The sequence below is a fragment of the Styela clava genome, chromosome 14, assembly GCF_964204865.1.
Source record: "Styela clava chromosome 14, kaStyClav1.hap1.2, whole genome shotgun sequence".
Lineage (NCBI taxonomy): Eukaryota > Metazoa > Chordata > Ascidiacea > Stolidobranchia > Styelidae > Styela > Styela clava.
Genome location: NC_135263.1, coordinates 159,580 through 172,568, shown reverse-complemented (window position 1 = coordinate 172,568; position 12,989 = coordinate 159,580). Strand labels below are relative to the sequence as shown.

At 34.2% G+C, this 12,989-nt stretch overlaps 1 protein-coding gene across 5 annotated transcripts in view; it reads left to right on the top strand.

The window, feature by feature from the left end:
* LOC120341635 (teneurin-3-like) overlaps positions 1-12,989 on the top strand; it is a 116,976-nt gene that overhangs the window by 56,935 nt on the left and 47,052 nt on the right. Inside the window, exon 1 of one of the 5 annotated variants that reach the window (XM_039410186.2) lies at positions 5,997-6,141. The exons of the other annotated variants lie outside the window; for them this stretch is intronic. Coding sequence (XP_039266120.2) covers positions 6,063-6,141 — 79 coding nt within the window. The 5' untranslated portion in view covers positions 5,997-6,062. Of the gene's footprint in view, positions 1-5,996; positions 6,142-12,989 lie in introns of those variants that run through there. 5 annotated transcript variants of the gene reach the window in all.

Genomic DNA, 12,989 nt, shown 5'->3' with positions numbered 1-12,989 from the left:
GCTGTATATGAAAACATTATGTAACTGGTATGCGGATATTTTTTGTTCATTCCGAGGCATAGGAAGGGCTATCATAGAGTTAATTAATTATATGTGCAAACGGGAGCTCTTCAGTTACGGAATATGTTGGTCCATTTTATGTTTTGAGCTACACAGGGAATTTGCGGTTGTGTTATCTATTATTATAAATTTCGAGTCCGCGAATCGATTTCTGATTTCCTTTGTTGTATAATTTCAACCACCATTGAGGCCGGCGATGTCTCATTAATTTTGCCGATTTAGGAGTCCTTTATATTCGGTCAATTGCTTTCCAATTTCCGAGACGCGCAATTGTAACTGGTAATACAGCGGGCGCGTTCTCCCGTAAGCAAGGGTTGATATTAAATGAACAAGGCCTTTCACTAAGGCACTGACCTGGGAGACATTGTTTTTTGCTTTGTCACTGTATAAGTCTAATTTGACGCAGTAACTAATTGATGTGTACTCAAACCATTGCAGTTAAACCCATGTTTTCCGTCTACTAGTTTATAGCCTTCAATCAACTATTATTTTATAGGATTAGTTGCTTCGTGCGGACTTTAAGCTTTACCAACATTGTAATCCAATTTCGAATATCGCTGATCAAAGAGATTACATTTGTGAGATAAACAAAATTTTTTGATAAAAACAAAAAATAACTAAAATTTAAGTAAAAATGCAACCTATGTGAAAAATTCCAATTTGTATCTAAAAATTTAGTTATTTTTTGGTTTTATTCGAAAAATATTATTTATCTCAAAAAATCATACTCGCTATAATCCTTGCTAATAAAACCGCTTAAACTTCTCGATTTGGGTTTTTCTCCCAAAAATATTTGCTAAAAATAACCGCACGTCGTGTTACGATCATTCTTAACCATAAACACCCAGAGCTTAAACCGCATATTTCTGCTTGAAAAGTCGACTGCAAATTTGGATGCTCTTGGAATGCCTTGTTCAGTGTGGGTGAGCGGGTGGGGTGGAAAAGCGGTCTATAATAATGTTTTCAAATATTTAAATGTAAGTTTGGCGGTGTTCGTGGCTAATCATACGTTATTTACAATTATAACCATAACGCAGGCTTTGAAGCTTACAAATAATATGTACCGGTAGTATAAGATTATATAAGTTTTCCATTAATAACAAGGGAATTGGGCAGTATTGTTATCTTCTATAAGATTGGACAAAAGAATATTTTGGCTTTTGCGATAAAATGCATCTTTAAAATTCCAAATATCGGACCATAGTTGCATCACAAACAAACAAAAAAATTGAACTTCGATTGTTTACGACATAATTCTTGGAACATGTTACGAACGGAATTAAGTAGCTTTGGAAACACGCATAAATATTCAGTGTTCCTGTTGTTCATAAACAATATAAAATTCATTCGTTGGCGAATACATTTTGATGAAACAGTTTTTTTAACAAGGATATGTATAATCATTAATATCTTTCATTGGAAATAAGATTTAAATTTCTCGTACCCAACTAAAATTCAAGTATACTTTTTTATACGGGAACACTGTTGTGTATAGGTCAGTCACGATCTTTCAAACAAATACTTTATTACTATATAGGGCGCTAGAGCAAAAAGTTTCAAGCGTGGCCCAAGCATGAACAGGAGACATAAACAGATATATATGTCTTCCCCATGTAAGGCCGATGCTACCAGAATTTAAATTATATTTTTCAAATCTTAGAAAGTAGGATTTATATCGTAAGCGCCGTTGAAAACAGACTAGTTCCGGATTTACATGCGAGGTAGCCGTCCAGGTGTGGTTTTCATGCAGTGATTAAGTGTTTATATATTCTGTGCTAAGATTATGTGAGATTTAAGCCAAGATTAATGCAATATTAATTCCGCAGGCAAATGCGTTGACTTATGACTAGTTTCGTTTGATTGAATTTGAAGTGTAATGAGTTTGAAGTGTAATGAAAGAAAAAGAATAATAAGATTTATATATTCAATACGCTCAAAACGAGTCAAATCAAAATGGTATTTACTTGATAATTCATCGAATAGAAGTTGTACAGTCATATGAAGTATTCCCCAATCTTCTCTTAACGTTTCTTGAACGTCTAAAATTCAATTCTTACCCAAGACAAGTTTAAAAGTTTCGATCAGATTATTTTTGTCTGAGTTTAGCGAATTGAAACGTGTTGGCTAGAAACAATTCTTCTAGAATAGCCATCTTTATTCTCGAGACAACCCCGCATGATATGGGAAATCTTAGTTCGGACGAAATGTTACAGAAATACGATTTAGTCAGTCTTTTGTAACAACAACCTGTGGATCCACTGGCGCAAAAATGTACTGGAGGAGGATAAGTAGTTGAAACCAGGAACCCAAGTGATAGCAATTAAATCTTTTTGAAATCCTTTTACTCGTATCGCTCAAAATGTAAAGCATCCGTTTTAATATTTAGTCCGGCCATTCTTACCAAATTCTCAAATTTTGTCGAATTTCGTACTCTTGCGGGGATTTAGTGTAAATGTGTTAGTGTAAGTGTCAATTAGTGTGATTTTCTTGAATGTGTACTTTTTTATTACAACTCAAAATCTGAAGCATTCATCCTATAATTCAATCCAACAGCGAGTTGTCGTTGATGAGTCTTAATGTCCGATATCGTGTTGACAGTCAAACACCTTGAGGGCTTCAAACATATTTTACATCAATTTTTAATCAAACGTCAAGAATTGTTGCAAATATATCTCGATGCTTAAACTCTGCCACCGGCAACACGACTTCAGACTTATAGGCGCTAAGTGTTTATGCTTTCTCGGATTTGTTGCCGAATTTTTTCGGATTAACCGAAATTTCGCGATGTCAAATATCTCCTGATTAATTAGTTGAATAAGAAGGCTTTTGGTAAAATTTGATTTTTCTAAGTTTGACAAAAACAATGTCGCGGATAATTTCATAAAAATTGAAAAAATATTGGGTGATAAGACTTGCTTGAAACTGACAAAAGGTTTCATATAATTTTCAGTGCGATTGGCCGTGTCCATGATCATAGTAAGACATTCGGATGTTATATTTCATGATTGAGAGGAAAGCCGAGTTGCAGTACATGCCAAGTTGTAGTTGGGATCAACAAAGTGAATATAAGGGATGGCAATATTTTCCTAACTGCAAATAGCTTTATTTAATATCTTGTATTCGTTAACTATAGGATACTCTATTTATGCAATTTTATTTGATGCTCGGGCTTGCGCTTCTTTATTTGTAGCAAGCCTAACGTTGGTGTCTCATAAATAATGAGCGAGACAGCCTCGGCCTAATTTGGCGAATATTTCGACAATTACAGCAATTATCAACATAATGATTTCAGATTTAGTCGCTAATTTTGCCTAAGGTGGCGGACGGTAGAGTTTTAATTCTGTATTTGCTTTTTCGACATATTAAATAAATTTTCTATGATCTTACACGGCCGTAGAAAATGCGAATCAAATTGTAGTGATTTTTCAACGGATCTTGCTTGGCTGCAGATCATTTAGGAATTTGATTTTGAGATTAGTCAATGCTAAAATAAGCACTTTTGTTTCACTAAGAATGGTAAATGTTGTTAATTAGAACTTCGTGGTTTTTAGTCGCGTTTATTCACAGAAAATTATGTTGGGGATCTTATATTTATAGAAGTTTCAGCTAAAGCGAAATAAATTAGTTTCAAGTTAAAAGTATATATCCCGTTGAACGCTGTAATAATATATTAGATATTCATGAAATATCGTGTCCTGATACAAATTTATTTTCCAATCTATCATCCCGACTAAGAGTCATTCCCAAAGCCAGAAAATAAAATTGGAACTGACTTTGGAAAAGTGCTTTGTAACATGGACTTTATTGCAACTGTTATTGAATTCGTTACTTATTATAATTAATTTAATTGTGAGATTATTTATTTGTAAATATTGTATAGTGTGTAAGTATAGGATTTTTAATTCGAATTGATCAATTGCGCAAAATTTCACTGAAATGATAAGCGACATAAAACATATAACGAAAACAAGTGTGAGAAATAGCTCAGGTTTATTTATAGAAACAGGCTGACTAGATACATATTTTGACAGAATTGGGCATTAAAATTGGGTTTTACACAGAAGTGAGTCCCGTGGGATAGTAACGTTGTAATCAATATAATATTTGATGTTACTTGCTCTAATACAGGTATCTTCTGTATGATGTCACTATATTATTCATACTACTAACGGGAATGCAAAACATGCGAGTGTTATTTAAAACAAATCATTGAAATCAAATTACTTGACTTTAAATTAATGTTTCCCGTGATTCCACATTGACACGATTTGGCGTTTTTTTGTAATTATGAGCAAGAAATAGCTATTTTGATCTACTATCCTAACAAGGGTGTTAGATATAGCTCAGGTTATACCGTAATCTAGATTCTCATCAAATTCCCTGGCTTTCTGCGTATGAGTGAAAGCTGTAGATACACCAAACGTGAAGAGGCGAAACACCAAATAATTCTAGTGTAGTATTATGCCAAACAACTTTGCAAGGATATGTAAATTTGGATGTGCAATATAAAAATGGTAGAATATCGACCTCTTCAATCTCTGAGTTGGACAAAGTTTATTAACTTGAATTATATTCAGTTGTGTTTTTCTTTTTTAATCTTTACTGAAAAGAAAATTCCGTATTCGGGGTTTCACGAGACTTTTCATGTGGGAAAAGTTTCATGCACTCATATTTGCGACATAAGTGTTATTTGTAAAGTTTTTAATTTTATAAAAAATTAAAGCACACGCCTTTTTATCACTTTATTGAATGTTGGTTTAATTCCAAGTAGTTGTTTTTGCGAATACACGAATTAGGCGCAGTGTTCGACGAAACCCACTTGAAAATGCTAAAACGTTTGCGACTTCATAATCTGCTTCTTATTATGTCACTATAGTTCCGTTAGAGAAAATCGAACAACTTATTGTGATTTCATAATGTAGCATGTGGCGCCGAGAGGATTAACTACTAAGTGGGCGACACGCTGTTCGCAACTTTCGTATTATGAACCAACAATCACTGCTGGAAACTATTCAGCAAGGCTGAGGATGAACCCATTTGTTACATCACAAAGTACCAATTGTTTGTTCATATAGCGTTAGATTATCGCAGCATAGTCGAGAGATAGCTATGTTATCTTCTGTAACTAAGGTGTTAGTTAGTAGATAGTTTTGATTTTTGCGGCTTTCGCGTTTAGCTAGGAAAAGAATAAACACAGAATGGATCCACCAAACTTATCATAGTTAGTGTGTGTATGCGCTGTGTGTTTTACTGTTAGACGCTTAGTTGGTCTGATCTTTTAACTTACCTGCTGTAGCATATTAACGTTACTCGGGCCAGTACTAACCGTTATTGCCGAATAGGGATGTAGCTTTCAGTTTATATAGTGTTTGTTTGGGAAGGGGAAAATAACATTGAGACGGTGTGATTTATATTTTAAATTGGCATCTTATCGAGTAAGATTTGTAATATATTATGATGGCTTTAAAAATTCTTTGAAACATTGGCTATATATGTGGCTCAGGTCCTCAGGACTCAACGCTTCTTTTTTTAGATCTACCTTTGAGAACGTATTTAGGAAATAGCATACAGAACGATATCGTTCCAACCAAAAATGTTATAATTCCATTATTTAGTTTCCCGACCACTCCTCACGTGTGCGTAGTCGCAAAATCCGATGCACGGGTCTGGTACTATTCGACACGAAACTGCAGAATACGATTAACCATGATACAATTTAGGCTTTTTTTCCCTCAAATAATCGATGAAACATGACAGACAGAATAAGTTTACTGTGAAAGCTTAGTGCTAATGCTGTCACTTTTTGCGTCGTTGCGTAGACTGAAGTTTATTGTACAAGGTAACCGAGTATGCTCAAATAAATGATTTATTCCAAATAATCGTTTATAAAGTACTATATAAAACTGTATACTATCTATGTTTTTGTTGTTAGCATTGTACCATACTTTACATATTAAATGAACGACTAAATAACAGTCTGTCAGTAAGTACTCGCCCCAGTGATGAAGGTTGAAGTACAGTCTGGAAATATCATGAGAGAACACAAAGCTAACGGAGTTTACACTGACACAGCTTCAAGTGGTAAGTCCATAGAGGATACATATTTTGTAATATTTTTTCGAACGTACGGATCGCCTCTAATTGGGCCCATGGGCACGGCCCACCACGGAGCGGTTTTTACATGGCCTATTTGCGCTGATGTCTCTAGCGGTTCAAATGGTAGATACAGAGTTGGGGTGTGTCGTAGCTGAATCACCGGCAAATCGACTGTCGCGCTAATCATTATACCGTGAAATTGTCCCTTATTATTTTAGAATGCTTCAGTTATATCCGGTAATTTTGTACAATGATAGAGTTAGTTGATATCAGATACGTTTGTAATGGATCTGGGTATTCCTAAAATATGAATGAACATTTGTACAGGAAAGCTTTTCGTTGTGCTTTACGATTTGGCTTGATTTTGAAATAGGCAGTGTTTAAGTGAAAACGCCAAGTCCTAAGCTATCATTACTACTGAATATGACACATTGTTGGGATCAAAATGAGTGGACCAACAATACTAAAAATAGCATAGTCTTGTGTAAACTGTATATCCAATCTCTGTTGTAATATTATTTATTATGCAGATACTGTTTTATTTTGAGACAAATAGATATAAATACATACTGCGCTTCATCACAGAGAGCATGTGTCATATTTACCGCTATTTTTTTTTAATATAAACCCTTGACTCTCCACTTACCAAAGCATCCTCATGATCCAGGCCACACATGCGGATCCAGCTGCACAAAAATCTCAAAACAAGTGGAATTCTCTGTTTGCTGATTCCAACTTGACCAAATTTGATTGATCGATAAGACCCGGTTTTAATTGCTTTTCAAGTAGAAGTTTTTGTTCATTCCAGATTAAATAAACAAACATACTTTAATTAGTTGTTTGTTGATCGATTACTGAGAATAGTAAACAAAGATTGCACAATATTTTGAGAGGATTGCGCAATATTTTGTGCGGATTGCGCATTATTTTGTGCGGATTGCGCAATAATTTAATTGGATTGGTTTTAGTGGGAAAATCTAAATTGGTGTGAGATTGGATGCGCAAATAAAACGACTTAGCTCTTCCTAATCTGTGTGATAAATTATTGAACATTCCCAAACAGTTTAACCCATACTGCCTTGGGAAATAGTATAAATAATGAAGTGCAAATTTATTTAACATTTGTAATCCTATTTTATAAATTAAATCGTAAAATCCTAGAAAAAAGGTTTAGCGATATTATATTTGTCATATCTTCCTAATTATTCAAGTTGAAACAGCAGAAATACTCTGATTATTAGCACCACACAACTATCGTCCGATAATAGCCATTTTCGCATCATAGTTGAAATATTTGGCTCATACAAGAATTTCTTAGCAAGTAATTACATAATTGATTGAAAGCAAACGCTAGATATACTGACTCGCGTGATAGGAAATGAAACTTTGGCAAAACGTTCTTGGTTTGTTCCGACGTTGGTACAACTCACAGTTTGCAGTACTATATACTAATAAATTATTTGGTTACAATCCGTCGTTTCCACGCTGAACGCTGAATGTAACACGATGATATAAAACTGATATCTATGCTTTTTGAGTTTGTATGTTTTGAGTTTTATGATAATTTCAACCCATAAGTTGTATCGAAATAATCCGGGTGTTGAGGTTTCTCGTTGTTTTGATAAGTTGTGGAAAACTGGAGATTAAAACCTGCTTTCATGTCACCGATAATGTTGTGTTTGTTGAATATTTTGGTTGGACAAATTTGAAATTGTATTCCACCAAGATTAATATAATATAGCTGACTTTTGTAAGTACATTATTGAAGACAATTTTGTTAAAAGGGATTCAAATTTAAGGCGCTCCAGAAGTATATGTACCGATATCAAGTTGTGTAAATGGACGGAAGCCTATGGACAGGGGGTATATTCACTTGGCTAACACAGACAGTCCCTGAACTCGTAATAGAACTAAAATAAGGAAAATCGAAATAAAATCATGCCCTAACCTGGTACACACACTACGGGAGTAGTAAGTACCTAATTTTGTTAAAAGGCATTGAAAAATTAATATCATATGGGGTGTTTTATAATACTGTATCTGCACGATGCTGTGTTTCAGTTTCAAAATGTTTTAAAAAGTTTTAGAGTTCAAGAAATTTAGGAGTTTAATTCTACTCCGCCAAAATTAATATGGCTCACTCGCTTTGGGAACGAGATGTACTTATGCATCGCTTTGTCAAATTATTGTTGGTGTTTGGTTGATTGTTGTTATTGGGATAATTCCAGGTTTTATTCCGTATTGCTTGTCCGTCGATCTTTGCAGCAAATTTGGTGCTTTCAGGCTTTACAGTACCGGTACTTCAGTGTCAACCTTGTTAGTAATTAATTGATGGTGAGTGCATCATCCTATATTAGAGGGTCATCCGGGTTTGCGTAGACTAGATTTTGTTTAAAATTATTCGAATTCTATTTCAACAGACGTGATATATATATTACATCCTATCGAGTAAGATTTTAATATATGCTTATATATTTTAATATATACTTATGTATAATCAGAACATTTGTTAATTCGTTGTTTTGCCCCCGGGGTGTTTACTTATAAAACATCAATCATTTTGTCACAATACTGTAACTACGGATAACTTAGTAATCCATTATGACGCCTCTAACAGCAGACGACAGGTAGTTTATTACGTCACAATTTACAACCAGATAATCCATTAAACCAATTTCCGCTATCTTGACGTTTCAGATCGCTTGAAATAAAATTATAATTTTATGGAAATTTACGTGGGTAACTTTGTTACGTCACACTTTGTTTTTAAAATTAAATTTGTAATTTTTTTGTCTTTTCCGATATCGATTGGGTAATACTTCATCGTTGCGCAGTCAAAGTCAATGCCAATCTTTGATCTTCTAAAAACTATTACGCATTATAAGGCTATATATTGTATATAAATATCATAGTTTTCGCCAAAATTCAAGTAATTTCGGTTCGTAGCATGAATATTTTATTGAGGTAAATATAGAGTGTTGTCTTTCAATATTCAAGCAGGCGTGATCTGCACATAACACCTATTGGCCATGGTTGACATTCGTGTCGAACTTTCAGTTTATATTTTTCTGAGATAAGGTTTCGTTTTAACGAGTTAATCGAAATTCTTGTCCCACAATGAAAATTTATGTATTTTTGTGCTAAAATTGTCTTGTTACAATAATTTAAAGTTCTCCTATTCAATTCTGATTTCGATTTTGAATATTATTTTCTTTTATCAATCAAGACGATTTACTTAAAGCACGGTTACGCGCACTAACTCAGAAGTAAAAGGCAATTATCTTTAAACAAAGTTTTCTGTACTCACTCCAAAGTAGAAGAGACTGAGGGCGAAGTTGTGGGCGACCACTACAAAGTTAGGAGCTGGTTAAACTATATTGATTTGAAGTGGTGCATGTTAAGACCGTCAGTTCGAGCCAACATTTCCAGGAAAGTATCTATGGGACAGTGAATTCCACATAGATGGAGTTATCGAAACTTTCCGCATACAAATTAACAACAATCCATTATAATATCTGTAAAATAAGCATAACGAGGCAACATTCCGTTCCAAAGTAAACCAAATACAGAACCAATTAAGCGTTTTTGTGCATAAATTCACTCCCCATTCGACCATACCGAGTCGGTTTCTTAGTAAGCAAAGTTTTATGATGACATAGATTGGCATTTACTGTGGGAAAAATTCGCTGATAATAGACTTTGTTTTACATTCGCTCAGTTAGAAGAATCATTTTTATCGACGTTTGAATACTCCCTATATGTGTATATCTCATCACTTACAAATTCAAAGTCTGGCTTCACTACAAAAGAATTTGCTTTCCGGGCGAGAACATTAAAAAAAATTAATCAAAACGAAATTGGTGATGTAATAGCTGTAAAAATCTTGTTTGAAAAGCTCATAACTCTGGTTTTTATACTAAGATTAATTTTTAATGTCCCGTCATCAATTTCAAAGTCTGGTTGATATGACGCTTGTTTGAATACTTTGTTACCCTGAATTACCTAAATACATTTTTTTCTGTCAAGTCATCAAGGGGTTAAAATCACACAATCTTGTTTTAAGGTCTTGCGTGCGCCTACTGTCTCATGATACCCGATAAAATTCATTATAAATGAAAATTTCTCGAATCAAATGGGTCGTTGATTTATTATTTAAACAAACATGAACTCCGCTCTCCCATGATCATAAAATTGAAGAATTTGACATTCCTAATCGGCTTATGGATCTAGATTTCCAGAGTACGATGGGAAAAACTTCGCCTGTCATCATTTCACGGATATTAAGTCCGTCGTCCTTCTCTCGGTTACAGTTACGTCACAATTATATTCGGATTTTGTGGATTATGTTAACATAATTATATATTTCCATTGATCATTGTTATGTAGGAATGAAATCATAATCCCCTTCTGTTTAGAATTGTTGTGAATTGCAAGTATTATGACCGAATAGGCATTAATTTATGAAAGAAATATCCTCCAACTTTAGGGTAACTGGGGGAGACACCACCCGAATTTGGCTTAGTTGGTTGTTTCAAACAAATGATATTTTTAGTTGAGTTAGACGTTCAGGTTTTCAGTGAATAGACTGAAGCGAGTTATAGATTCGTATCTACAGGGATTAGTACACGAGAAATTGGCTAAAAGCAAATTATGTGGTGGTTTCACAAACTGAAGTAGCAATGTAGCAATAAATTAATAGTTATGTATGTTATTTTTTGCACTTTTACAGCTTTTTTGCATTATTAATCACCTGAGCATAGTCGTAATAGGATAGGTCGTAGAAGTTGGATAAGTCATGCATGACCCGATCGCTAGCCCATGCTATCAAGTCGTATCAAGTCATTTGTTCGTATATTAAAACGTTAGATTCGTAGCTGCTGCTCTGTTTTACTATTTTTTCAACGACGGTATAAATAACCTTCGAGACTGGCATAATGTCCATTCGCATCGAAGTATTTTTCACCATAAGAATGATATCAATATCCCTGCAGAGTTAAATTTCAAACATAAATATCGTAAATTAGAAGTCATTATGTCTTCATAGATCATTAACGGATCACTTTCATGTACATTATTTCGTTTAACAATGAACCGTCTACTGCAGATTGTTCATCCTTTGTTATGAAACAATTATACTGTATCACCTCTCTTTGAAGTGTCATAATGAGATGACGTAACAAGATAATGATGCATAAAATTATTACGTGACCTAATAATTGGATTACATGTCTCTAACGTAATAATGTCATCCGCTATAACTGATATATTTAGTGAGATTTGAGAAATTTTGACATCAATTTTTAAAAATATACGTACAAGTCCACAGCTCCCTCCCAAAGAAAAAAAAACATGAAGTTCTCAAATACTTCAACGAAAATAAAATGCATTTTTTTAACTTCTGTTTGTGTATGATTGTACCGAAAAATTTCAGTAATTTAGGACGAAATACACAAAAGTTTGTTATCTCTAGGATACTTTCCAAATAACTCGGGCTCTGTTTTTCGTTCTCTGTGTTTTTTTTTATTAATTTTGTTCAATTTTTCAAATTAAGGAAAATCGTTATTTTCCATAAATCATATCGGAAGATAATTTTGTTTTGAAAGCGTATCGACTCTCGAGACATTACAGTGAAAAAGTTTTGTTAAACTCACTACCATTCCATGGCTAATGATGTTGAAAAATTAAAACTCGATGTGGCCGGAGCGATCTGGGTATATTATGGGAATAAAAATATTTGGGCCCTCTCGCTCACTACTCTTCTAGAACGGAAATATAGAACGCTCCGTCATCTATAGGCCATGTGCATTAATTAAGTAATCTTAGGGTGATAAAGAATTTCGAGCACACTCTCTTTTTTTGCAAATTTACTCTTTATTTGCGCCCTGGTAAATTCGACTTGGTTAGACTTTTCCCAATTTGTGTTTGAGCTTGAAATAAGAGAAATCTTTTTCTGTCATTACATTATTCTTAATATTAACGATTGTTAACGACAGAACTTTCCCACTTTTTGAGTTCAAATCCAGCAACTTTTTCCAAACTGCTTGTACAGAGCCATTTTCTTGGGGAAAATGTGAAACACTTTTTATGCAACGCATCAACGCATCTAGGAACAAGGCTCTTCACAGTCAGCCACTACTAGGCAAGGAGCTGCTATAGTGTTCAAAGGCGACAAAACTTTTCAAAATCAATTCGAGTTAAATTAACTACATTTTGCAAACAATAATCGGGGCTCCCGAAGGATGCGAACCAAGATGGCGGACATCGGAATGTAATATGTATACTAGGTTAGGGTTAGGCCATAATTTTAGGTATAAATACTACGGGAGGCTCTTGACTAGTCTTCGAACTGATAATAGGACTAAAATAAGGAAAATTGGAAAAAAATTATCGCCTAACCCTAACCTGTTACCCATGTTACGTTCCGATGTCCGCCATCTTGGTTCGCATACTTCGGGAGCACCCAATAATCAAAGTACATTGATAACGTTGGTTAATTGAACGTAGCTTGTTGAAAGCCTTGTTTGGAGTGAAGATATGACACATAAATATAAGTTGAATTCACAAATTTTTTTAAAATTAAATTCAAAGAATCGCTGATGTATTTTCCACGAGATTTCGTTACTGATTGATATTGCGAGTGATGACATTTCTACTTTGAAAAATCAGGTCGTGTTTATTTTGGGGAGAAATCGTGGAAATTGTGCTTTCTGCGCCAAGAAATGCTCAATCAATCGATTTTTTGACCAAAATTATTAGGTAAAAAACATGTAAGCGTCCTTGCTTATATTGTTGAAGAGATTACTGTAACCTTGTAAAACTGAACCGCTTTATAG